General features: G+C 54.3%; 2 protein-coding genes across 3 annotated transcripts in view; one reads left to right on the plus strand and one right to left on the minus strand.

Annotated features, from left to right (window-relative positions):
• SAC3D1 (SAC3 domain containing 1) overlaps positions 1–1,826 on the plus strand; it is a 2,398-nt gene extending 572 nt beyond the window's left edge. Inside the window, exons 3-4 of the mRNA XM_010838102.1 lie at positions 4–444; positions 1,239–1,826. Of these exons, the coding sequence (XP_010836404.1) occupies positions 4–444; positions 1,239–1,741 (944 nt within the window). The 3' untranslated portion in view covers positions 1,742–1,826. The remainder of the gene's footprint in view (positions 1–3; positions 445–1,238) is intronic.
• A 1-nt stretch (position 1,827) lies between these two features.
• NAALADL1 (N-acetylated alpha-linked acidic dipeptidase-like 1) overlaps positions 1,828–11,534 on the minus strand; it is a 17,284-nt gene continuing 7,577 nt past the window's right edge. The window contains exons 5-18 of one of the 2 annotated variants that reach the window (XM_010838031.1): positions 8,578–8,861; positions 8,371–8,475; positions 7,265–7,350; positions 7,006–7,125; positions 5,014–5,099; positions 4,869–4,932; positions 4,716–4,783; positions 4,399–4,490; positions 4,227–4,317; positions 3,413–3,494; positions 3,159–3,329; positions 2,997–3,084; positions 2,798–2,890; positions 1,829–2,484 (exon numbers count right to left, since the gene is read on the minus strand). In XM_010838031.1, the coding sequence (XP_010836333.1) occupies positions 2,298–2,484; positions 2,798–2,890; positions 2,997–3,084; positions 3,159–3,329; positions 3,413–3,494; positions 4,227–4,317; positions 4,399–4,490; positions 4,716–4,783; positions 4,869–4,932; positions 5,014–5,099; positions 7,006–7,125; positions 7,265–7,350; positions 8,371–8,475; positions 8,578–8,861 (1,617 nt within the window). In that variant the 3' untranslated portion in view covers positions 1,829–2,297. Of the gene's footprint in view, positions 2,485–2,797; positions 2,891–2,996; positions 3,085–3,158; positions 3,330–3,412; positions 3,495–4,226; positions 4,318–4,398; positions 4,491–4,715; positions 4,784–4,868; positions 5,100–7,005; positions 7,126–7,264; positions 7,351–8,370; positions 8,476–8,577; positions 8,862–11,534 lie in introns of both variants that reach the window. The other variant, XM_010838030.1, reaches the window with a different exon arrangement.

Here is an 11,534-nt window from a genome sequence, read left to right on the forward strand (position 1 = left end):
GAGCCGACCCGCAGCGCGCGGTGAAGGAGTACAGTCGGCCGGCCGCCGGGAAGAACCGGCCCCCGCCGAGTCAGCTTCGTCCGCCGTCCGTGCTGCTGGCCACCGTGCGCTACCTGGCTAGCGAGGTGCCCGGGCGCACCGACGCTTCCTGCGCGGAGGTGGCCAGCTTCGTGGCGGACCGGTTGCGCGCGGTGCGGCTGGACTTGGCCCTGCAAACCGCGAGCGACGTCGAGACGGCGTTGGTGCTGGAATCGGCTCTGGCTGTGCTGCTGGCCGTGGTGGCGCGGCTCGGACCCAACGCGACGCACGGGCCAGTGGACCCAATGTTGCTGCAAGCCCAGGTCCAGGAGAGCTTCGGTTCTCTGCGCCGCTGCTACGCGCTGGGCGCCGGTCCCCACCCCCGCCAGGCCACCTTCCAGGGCCTCTTTCTGCTGTATAACCTGGGTGAGTCAGGGTCCCCGCGGCAGAGCAGAGGCCGGGACAGTGGAGGCCAAGAAAGGAAGGAGAAGCTTTCAAACCTCACCACTAGCTCCCTCTCCATCCTAAATGTCTCCTTAATGTGTATCTCAGCCATTGCACAAGATCCACTGAGCCCCTACATGAACCTTCTGACCGGTCCCTTCCCTTCTCTGGGTCTCGGCTTTCTCATTATGAAAGTGGAGGGATAGAGTTGGAATGGGACAGTTGAACCTAGATAGTGAAGGCACTGGCACCCCACTCCAGTACTCTTGCCTGGAAAATCCCATGGACGGAGGAGCCTGGCAGGCTACAGTCCACGGGTCGCAGAGTCAGACACGACTGAGTGACTTCACCTTAAGGGGTAGGGAGGATTGGCTTTACTTGGGATATGGCGTGGCCAGAGCAGGAGCTGGTGGAGGAGGAGTGAGTTGGGGGTGGGGGAAGGCCAGAGAAGGTGGTTGAAGATTCATGAAGGTGGGAGGGGGATGGGGAAACCTAAGGGGATGGGTTCCCCAGGTGGCACCAGTGGTAAAGAACCTGCCTGCCAATGTAAGAGATGTAAGAGACAGGGATTCTATTCCTGGGTTGGGAAGGTCCCCTGGAGGAGGTCATGGCAACCCACTCCAGTATCCTCACCTGGAGAATCCCATGGACAGAGGAGCCTGGTGGGCTACAGTCCATGGGGTTGCCAAGAGTCAGACACCACTGAAAGGGGATAGCACGGAAGGCGGGCCTGCTCCCGGACTCAGCATCCTCATTCGCGCTTCTCGCCCCTCCAGGCTCGGTAGAGGCCCTCCACGAGATTCTGCGGCTGCCTGCAGCTCTGCGTTCCTGCCCGGCCCTGAGCACCGCCCTGGCAGTTGACTCCGCCTTCCGTGAAGGCCATGCTGCCCGCCTCTTTCGCCTGCTCAGGACGCTGCCCTACCTTCAGAGCTGCGCTGTGCAGTGCCACGTGGGCCGTGCCCGCCGGGGAGCCCTGGCCCGCCTTGCTCGTGCACTCAGCACCCCCAAGGGCCAGACCTTGCCCCTGGGCTTCATGGTCCACCTGCTGGCCCTGGATGGGCCCAACGAGGCACGGGACCTGTGCCAGGCCCACGGACTACCCTTAGATGGACAGGAGAGAGTGGTGTTCCTGAGGGGTCGTTACACTGAGGAGGGACTGCCACCTGCCGGGACCTGCCAGATACTGGTGGGGAACAAACTTGGAGGGCGCACTCTGGAAGACGTGGCCATGGCAGAGGAGGAAGATGAGGCTGTGGACAGACCCACAACCGAGGTATGAAGAGGACTGTGTGGTCTCCCAGAGCCCCGAGACTGGGGCTGAACCACTCAGGTTTCTTTTTTCATGATTCCCGCACAGTACAAGGAACAAAAGCTCGGCTTGATTTATTTGGGGAGGGCAGGGAGGAGTTGAGACGTGCTGGGGCCGTGGGGGAAGAGGAACCCAAACTGGACTATGCCCTGTCCACCCTGGGCCTTAGTTTCTCTGCTGATCACTGGGGGGTGGCTCTGGTGTCTCTTAGTTGACATCTAAGGTTGGCATTATGCATCCCATCTTCACTCATCTGCTACCAAGAGCAGTTGGTGGTTTCGTCATTCCCCTCATCCCTGTCTCCTGTTCACCCTCTGCCAACGAAGATCCAGCAAGAGGGAAATTTTCATCTGGGGCTTGTCACTCCCTTCAAGCGTCCACACTTGTGGGACCCCTCCGAAGTTTGAGAGGGTCCTGTGGTCGTGCCCTTTCCTAGCATGAAGGGAGATGGGGACATAGTCAAAGAAACCTGGAGGGGGAGTGAGTAGGATAGAGAGTAGGTGGGAGCTGAAGAATGAGGGCGGGGTCAGAGGTCAGCCACAGGTCTCAGGGTGGCTGCCGCGCCCTCCAGGGCTGCCACCACGATGCTGAGCTGTCTCTGCACCTCAGCCCAGGCTGCAGGTTCGTGGCCTGTGTTCTTGGCCTGGGAATAGGCATTGGACAGGCCAGGGAACGTGGCCACAGAGCCGGTGCGGGGTGCCCAGAGCACATGGCTGAAGGGAGAAATGGGGGAGGATCAAGGTCATGCAGGGGCCAAGAATGAGCAGAGCTTCAGCCTGCAACAGCTCCTGTATACAGCTAGGGACAAATGCACCTCTCTGCTGGTAGTGGGAGGCAGTGTAGGCTGTAGTCCCAGGGTGACCTTAACTGATTTGCCTCCCCCTCTTTGAGCCTCACTCCCCAGTCATCTCAAGGGACTGGGTTGTGCTCTAAAGGCCAGCAAAAGTGACATTCTCCTCCCTTGGATGGGTACCCACTGCCCAGCCTCATCTCACTGCACCTCCCAAGAGCTTTGGACAGGCTCACCTGTAGTAGCGTTCTTCTGGGAAGGCTTGTGAGTTCAGGAAAGTCCGTTCCAAGAGCATCAGCTGGTCATTGATCATCCGCACCTGCAGGGGACTGAGGGTGACAAGACCTTCTGGTCACCCTACAACCACCCAGCTGCCAGCCTGCATCCTGCCCTGGATGCTGCCCTCCCAGACACCTGCTTGCAACCCTTGCTTACTCGGGGGTGCCCTCTCGCAGTGTTGCTATGCGTTGGTTGAATACCGTGGCTGCCCCCTCAAACCTCTCCACCGCAGTCACCAAAGGTCCTGGGGGAGAACAGCCAGCATCTTAGCCCTGGGGGCATAAGGCTCCCCATGCCTCAGTATCGGGGTCTCCATACCGAGGCTGATGCTGTGCTGCTCCAGTAGGACCCTGAGGTCCTCGGCAGCCTGCAGGAAGCTGCGGAGGGTCTCGCTGTAGTCACTGACGTTAAGGGGCAGGAAGAGGCTGTCACTGAGCCGGAGCAGCACGCTTCCCGCGGTCCGGGCCACGGCCTGATGGCTGCTGAAACCTGGCGGGGAGGGTGATGAGGCCAGGCTCAGCCTTCAGCCCTGCCTCCTCCCGCCGCAGGAGACCCCTTGCCCCCTTCCTCACCAGGGTCCAAAAACTTGTCCACGTAATCAAAGGTGTCAAAGGCTGTGTGGTAGGTGGGGTAGATCCGGGCTGAGGTCTTGCTCTGAGGAAACAAGACCCACGGTGACAGGCTTGGGATGAGAAGTGGAAGGAGGAGTTCAGTGTAGAGCCATTATCTCAAGTCAGTTGTCACCACACCTGTGAAGCAGGTTCTAGGTGTTCCCACCTTACAGAGGAGGAAATGGGCTCAGAGAGGTTAAGTAACCTTCCTGATGTCACACAACTAAGTCCAGAGCTGGGTCAGGTGCCAGCTTCCTGTTTCGCATGAAGGAGAAGAACCTGAGGCTTTGCAGTCAAACAGGAGGATTCACATCCCAGCTCCACCACTCAGGAGCAGAGTGGCCATGGAGGGGAGAAAGGGTATTTTGGAGCATCAAACAGGGAAACAGTCTGGCACTCTGCAGCCCTTATCTCATTTTACCCTCAAATCACCCGTTTTATACTGTTTTTTAATGTACTCTGAGACAAACTTTTTTTCACATTTTAAGATCTCTGAAATCAGGATGCTTCTTACAGTCAATGGCATCCTGCATTCAACTGACCGTGTATTTTTTCCCTTCTGAATAATGCATATCACAACAGTGCATCTTATACTCAGTGGTGTCTTAAATTTGATAATATAGATGAGGATGAACATGCTCAAGAGAGGTAAAGAAACTTGGTCGAGGTAGCACAAGTACTGAGTGATGGATGCAGTTTGCACAGGAGCAGCCCGAGAGAGGAGGGGGCTAGTGGAGCAAAGTCCCGGGCTGGGGACTAAGGGGTGCCTGCTTACCCGGTCATAGGTGTAGGCGATGTCCATGGAGGAGATGCCCAAGAAGTGAATGAAAGGGGCATAATCGCTGCCAGCGCCCAGAGTCCCCACACTATGGGAAGGAATATGGTCAGGCTGCAGGGCGCTGGGCCAGCTCACCAGCCTGGGGTCCCCATCCCGGTCCCGGGCTCACCTGGGGACCAGGCCGTACACGGAGCTGCTACGGTTGTAATATCGGATCCAGTTGTCATAGATGCTGAGACCGCTGGAGCCCGGTGCGGAGATCTGAGTGGAGGGGAATCTAGTCTGCCGCTGGCCCCTCCCCAGGTCCAACAACCAGGCAGGTCCTCCGCACCAGCCCTTGCGCAATCCTGCAGATCTTTCAAGGCCCTCCCCGCAGCCTCAGTCCCACCGCCGGCCCCTCTCCGAAGCATCAGCTCCGCCTGCCCCGTGTAGCCCCGCCCCCGACAAGCCTCCTCCCACCCCGCTCCCAGCCCCTCCCCTTTCCACCTGTTTGGCCGCGGAGAAGACGACGCTTTGGATCGGGGGCGTGCCTTGCACCCTCAGGCTGGCATTGGCTGTGAGAGGATCCAAGGAAGACTCTATTCGGGCCCCGCCTTTTCGCGCCCCCGCTCCCCGAGTCAGCCCCGCCGCCCCTCATACCAAACACCGAGATGTCCACGTTGATGTAGGCCACGGCGCGCTCCTGCAGCTTGCGGAAGAACTCCTGCAGGCGGCCCGACCACGTCAGCCCCGCGCGGCCCGCCCCGGGAATCCCCTCGAGTGCCCAGCTGCGGGGCTCACTCACCTCCGTGAATTCTGTGGAGCCGATGAGACCAAACTCCTCTGCCCCCCAGCTCGCAAACACGATTGATCTGCGGGGACGCCAGGTGCCTGGGGAGAAGGATAAAGTGCTGGAGGGCAAGATCCCCCAGATCTCGGGGTGGCTTAGGGGGAAGGTTGGGCATGTGGAGGGAGAGAGGGCTGGAACCCACAGGGCAGCTGGCCATTGGAGGTAGGTCTTGGCACCTCCCCGGCCAAACCTTCGCTGAGGCTTCGCCCTCTTTTTACCAGGGCCTCTCCTCTGCTGTGACACCTCAACTTTGGCCCCCACCCCCGACAACAATCTCCTTCAGTCCGGTGGTCCGTTCTACCAGAATGCCCTGCCCCTCTTCTCTCTGGATCCCCTAACTCTCTTCCTGGCATCTTATGCAAAACCGGCCCCTACTCCTATTCATTTGGTGATGAAACACACATTGTCCTTAGAGCATTATCCATATTGAGCCAGTCCTTACGAGGTCTTGAGAGACAGACTCTCATTGTCTCCATTGACGAAATGGAGCCACAAAGAGGTTTAATGACTTGCCCAGGGTTACACAGCTGGTAGGCAGCAGAGCCAGAGTTCAAATTCAGGATCTGGCTCCAGAATCCAGGGGCTTAACCAACGCCCCACATCGCTCTCATAGCCTCCTGCAGGCTGGCTCCCATCTCCGCCTCATGCCCTCACTGCTCTTGCCACAGTCCTCAGTCACCTCCTGGAAGCCTCGGAGTGCTTGCTTGCCCCTCACCTCCTTCAGACTCCCCTCACCCTCCATGGCACTGTGTGCTCTGGGCTGTACTCCCATCTCTGGCTGCAACTCAGTCCCCTTTGATCATTTCTCATCTTTTTGTTTTAAATCAAAAATTTTTTAAGTATAAAATGATTATATGCTTGCAATGGAAAGTTCCCACGCTTTTTTCTGCCCAAAATGCATAACCTGAATCTAATCCGAGAAACCGAAATTGAGAGACAGTCAACAAACTAAATAATCAGGATAGGAAAGAAAGAACAGCTAAGAAACTATTACAGATGACCCATGCGATTACTACACAGGCAACCTGTGCTCCTGGATTGACTCTTGGACCAGAACATTCTTTTGCTCTAAATGTTAAAGGAAGGACTTCCCTGGTGGTCCAGTGGTTAAGAATCCATCTTCCAAGGGACACAAGTCCGATCCCTGGCCGGGAACTAAGATCTCACATGCCTCAGTGTAACTAAGCCCTGTGCTGCACAACAAGAGAAGGCTGCACGTTGCAATCAGAGAAAGCCCTCAAGGGGCAGTGAAGACCCAGACCAGCCAAAATATAAATACGTAATTTTTGAAAGTTATTGGAACAACTGGAAAAAATTTTAATTTTCTGATTCTGATCATTGTAGCATTGTTATGAAAGAAAATGTCCCTATTTTTAGGAAACACACAGCTCTGCCACCTGGTGCAGCCACTCTTTCCCACCTGGACCCTCACCCCCACCTGGAACTGCCACCTCCCTGAGCTCTGGCTTCCACCTGGAAAGCCCGGTAGATATTTTTCCTAATAGCATGTTTTATAGTTGTCATTACAGTCAGAATTCTGGGGTTCTCTGGGGGGACGTCCAGTGCCTAGAGCTGGCCTGGCACACAGTAGGCATGGCTGAAGTGTTTGTAGAGTTAACGACTGTCTGTCCCCCTGCCTCAACCAAGCTGAGATTCTCCGTGGGCAGAGCCTGGGCACAGCTTTGCTCGCGACCACACCTGATCTCGCTTCACTGGAAGGGTGCAGAAGACCCTCAGAAGGTATTGCAAGAGTTCCCTGTACCGCACTGGGCTGCTTGAGCGAAGCCAGGGGTAGTGTCATGCATGTCTGTCCCGAGGGCCCTTAGGCTTGGGCACAGGCCAATGCAAGAGTGGAGGGGGTGTCAGCGCCCAAAATTCAGGGAGGACTGGGTTTAGGTGCCCTCTTGGGGAGCGAGTCCCTGGACCGAGGCAGGGCGGCCCGCTCACCCTTCTTCAGCAGAGTCCCCAGGACGCGGGAGAGCTCCAGGAGGACGGCAGTACCAGTGCTGGGGTCCACGGCCCCGTGAACCCAGCTGTCCCGGTGGTTTCCATATAGCACGTAGCGGTCTGGCAGGAGGAGCAGAGTCAGAAACTTCAGAGGAGCATGGGTGGGCGGGGCAGCCAGGCGGGGCCGAGGGGGCGTGGTCAGCGGCGCCAGGGTTGGGCGGGGTCCTGGGGGCGCCGGGAGCCGTGAGGAGGCGCTCACCTGGCTCCACAGCCCCGCGGATGATCCCCAGGACATTGGAGGAGTTCCGCAGCTCCAGACGGTTGTGGACACTCACGTTCACCTGGCTGGAGGGGGACAGGAGTCTCGGCACCGCCCACTCCCCCTCCAAAATGCAGGAAAACCTGAGGCCCAGAGTCAGAAAGGAACCTGGAAAAGTCACCTGCTTCGAAATACCAGGAGAGACAGCGAGGCTAGAGCCCAGCTCTTCTGACTCCAATTCTCCTTTGTACTCACTCGGTTACTGGATACTTAGTGTATGTCAGCATCGTACCAGCTTTGGGCAATGGCTGAGACAGACATGGACCCCACCCTCGTCGGATCTCCCTTTCCCGGAAGTGAGCAACTGCAGGCAGTGAGGGAGCTTGGGGGGACACTGACAAGGTGCCTGGTGGCAGGTGGGGTGTTAGGGCAGGCCAGGAATGGCAGAGCTTGGGGAAGAGTGTTCCATCAGCCGGAACAGCAAGTCCAGAGGCCCTGATTTGGGAAGGAGCTTGGTGCGTTCAAGAGAGAGGGTGGCTGAAGAACGGAGGTCCAAGGTGAGGTCGGGGGACTCCACAGAGCCTTGTGGAGCACACAACTGATTCACAGGCTTCCCCAGGACAAGACAGGTGTTTTGGAATCAAGGAGGGGTTGGGAAAGAGGAGAAAGGGAAGGGCCAGGCCTCGAAGTGAGCAGCGAGGAAGCCTAGGGTCAGGGAAGCATAACCGACTTCCCTGGTTGTCCAGTGGTCAAGAATCCGCTTTGCAATGCAAGGGAACCGATTTGATCCCTGGTCCAGGAAGATGCCACGTGCCGTGGAGCAACTGAGTCTGTGAGCCACAACTACTGAGCCCACATCTACTAAAGCCCACGTGCCCGAAAGCCTGTGCTTGGCAATAAGAGAAGCCACCACAATGAGAAGCTGGCACGCCACAGCTAGAGAGCAGCCCCTGATTGCTGCAATGAGAGGAAGTCTACGTGCAGCAACGAAGACCCAGCACGGCCAAAAATAAAGGAATAAATACATACATTTAAAAAAAAAAAAAAAGAAAGTATAACAAGGGAAGAGAATGGGAGCGTTGGGGGAGGAGGGGGCTCCATCTTACCCGTCTTCTGGGAAGATACCATTCGACCGGAAGCCTGGCCCCAAATTGTAGTCACAGCCCAGTCCTCCCTGCCAGTCAGCCGGCGCTAAGTTTCCTCCAAGGTTACTGGGGAGGAGGGGGAGGCCCTTCAGAGCAAATATGGATGTGGGGTTGAAGTTGGCGGCCACCACCGGAGAGTGGGCAGGAGACCCCAGGGCTCAAGCTCACCAGAGAAGGACTTGTGCATCCTCGAAGCCAATGGGCTGAATGGGAATTGGGGGAAATCCAGAGGCATTGTCAGAGTTTAGGCGGAAGGAGGAGGGCGTAGCTGGAAGGTAAGGAGTCAAGGGGTCCCCAAAATACTCGAAGTAGGAGCCTCGCTCCACGCCCGAGGGAGGCAGGCACCAGGAGTGTGGGAAGGTCTCATTTGGCAAGCTCTTCCCGTCGTTGATGTCTTTGGGGTCCGTGTACACTAGCACCCCAGCCACCCCGTACTTGGCAGCGTTCACAGCCTGCAGGAAGCAGAGGAGGCTGTGTTTAGGGAAGGGAGGTGAAAGGGGGGCACATCTCACATTGCTCCTCTTCTTCCCTTCATCACTGCGGAAGCCAGTACAGGTCTGCCTTCCTCCCAGCAAGATGACTCTTATGCAAGTCATTTGTTGCAGTGCTGCTTGAGACAGCAGAAGACTGCTGAGTGTAGACAACGGCTCATCAGTGGGGCCGTGAGACTGAGGTACCCTGCAGAGGAGCAACATGCAGCTGTAAGAAGGAAGGAGAGTGTGCTCCTACACCCCTATTCATACAAGCACTATTCGTAGTAGCCAAAAGATAGAAACAACTCAACTCTCCGTCACTGATGTACAGATAAGCAAAACCCAGTATACAGCATGCAAACGTAAATTACTGTCTTAAAAAGGAGTGAAGCTCTGATACATCAATGAACCTCAAAACATTGTGCTAAGTGAAGGAAGCCAGACATGAAAAGGCAAATATTGCATGATTCCTCTTACGTGAGCTTCCTAGAATAGGCTAAGAAACTCAAATACAGGTTACTAGGGGCTGCAGAGGGAGAATAAGGGTGTTAAATGGGTACAGAGTTTCACTTGGAACCATGAAAGCAATCTGGAAATGGGTCGTAGTGATGGGTGCACGACACTGTGAATTTTTTTTTTTTTTTGACACTGTGAATGTTCTTAATTGCAACGTACATTTAAAAAACAGTTCACTGGGCTTCCCTAGTGGCTCAGTGGTAAAGAATCTGCCTGCCAATGCAGGGGACACGGGTTCAGTCCTTGAACTAGGAAGATCACACATGCCTCAGAGAAACTAAGCCTGTGTGCCACATCTGTTGAGCCTGTGCCCTAAATCCCAGGAGCTGCAATAAGAGAAGCTACTGTAATGAGAAGCCGTCCTCACTGCAACCAGAGAAAAGCCCTCACAGCAACAAAGGCCCATTAAAGAATGGTTAACATAGTAAAGTTTATGTTACACATATTTTAAGTCAATGAAAACAAAACAGTACATTAAAAAAGGAGATCAAGGACAGAGTTTATGTACCACTTGAGAATGATCTCCAGGATGACTTTTTGTTTGGTTGTTTGGTTTGGGGTTGGTTTTTTTGTTTTGTTTTGTTTTGCCAGGCTGAGTGGCTTTCGGTATCTTAGTTTCTCAACCAGGGATGGAACTTGGGCCCCCTGAAGTAGAAACAAGGAGTCCTAACTGCTGGACCACCAGGGAATTTCTTCTAAGATATATTAATATGAAAAGAGCACAGTTCAGAACAGTGGGTATTGTACACTATTTTTATATAAAAAAAAGAGAAAGAAGAATATACCTTCATATATTCTTCTTCCCAAGGAAACTCTGGATCACATTCCATAAACAAACAAACAAAGCTACCTCTTTGGAGGGAGCATTATGAGAAAACTTTTTTCATTCTATATGTTTTTTTAAAAGCTGAGAGTTTCACTGTCTGTATCATTTTACTACACCTGTTCCCCTTTCCTTTCTTTTTTTTCCCCACCAGCTCTTATCAAGGGCACTCCTTTTATGTATGTATGTACATAGGTATTTATTTTTACTTCTTTTAAAATTGTGATGAGAGGGCTTCTGGTTCAAAATGGTGGAGTAGAAGGATATGCACTCATCTCCTCCGGTGAGAGCACCAAAATCGCAACTATCTGTTGAACAACCATCAACAGGAGGACGCTGGAACCCATCAAAAAAAGATACCCTGCTTCCAAAGACAAAGAAGATGCTGCAGTGAGAGGGTAGGAGGGGCACAATCACGACTAAATCAAATCCCATACCCGCCGTGTGGGTGACCCACAAATGAGAACACAATATACCAAAGAAGTTCTCCCCCTGTTGCGAAGGTTCTGAGCCCCACGTCAGGCTTCCCAGCCTGGGGATCTGACAAAGGGACTGGAAACCCCTAGGGAATCTGACCTTGAAGGCCAGCGGGATTTGATTATAGGAGTTCCACAGGACTGGGTGAAACAGACTCCAGTCTTGGAGGGCATAAACAAAATTTGTGGGCACCAAGACCCAGAGGAAAGGAGCAGTGACCCCACAGGAGACGGAACCACTTGTTAGTATTGCAGGGTCTCCTGTGGAGGCGATGGTCAGCAGGGGCTCACCAAGGGATGGGGACACTGGCAGGAGCACTCCTAGAAGACCCCCTTTCATATAAGCTGTCTTGGAGGTTGCCATTAACCCTATCATAGAGCCCACAGGCCCCAGGGCTAGGTCCTCTTGGGCCAAACAACTAACAGGGAGGGAGTGCAACCCCACCCATTAGCAAATAATTGGATTAAAGCTTTACATGAATCAAGGCAAATTGCAAGTTGTCAAACAAGAGATGGCAAGAGTGAACGTCAACATTCTAGGAATCAGCGAACTCAAAAGGACTGGAATGGGTGAATTTAATTCAGATGGCCATTATATCTACTACTGCTGGCAGGAATCCTTCAGAAGAAATGGAGTAGCCATCATGGTCAACAAAAGAGTCCGAAATGCAGTACTTGGATGCAATCTCAAAAACGACAGAATGATCTCTGTTCGTTTCCAAGGCAAACCATTCAATATCACAGTAATCCAAGTCTATGCCCAACCAGTAACGCTGAAGAAGCTGAAGTTGAACGGTTCTATGAAGACTTACAAGACCTTTTAGAACTAACACCCAA

This window comes from Bison bison, unplaced genomic scaffold (assembly GCF_000754665.1).
Source record: "Bison bison bison isolate TAMUID 2011002044 unplaced genomic scaffold, Bison_UMD1.0 scf7180017864089, whole genome shotgun sequence".
NCBI classification, from domain to species: Eukaryota; Metazoa; Chordata; class Mammalia; order Artiodactyla; family Bovidae; genus Bison; species Bison bison.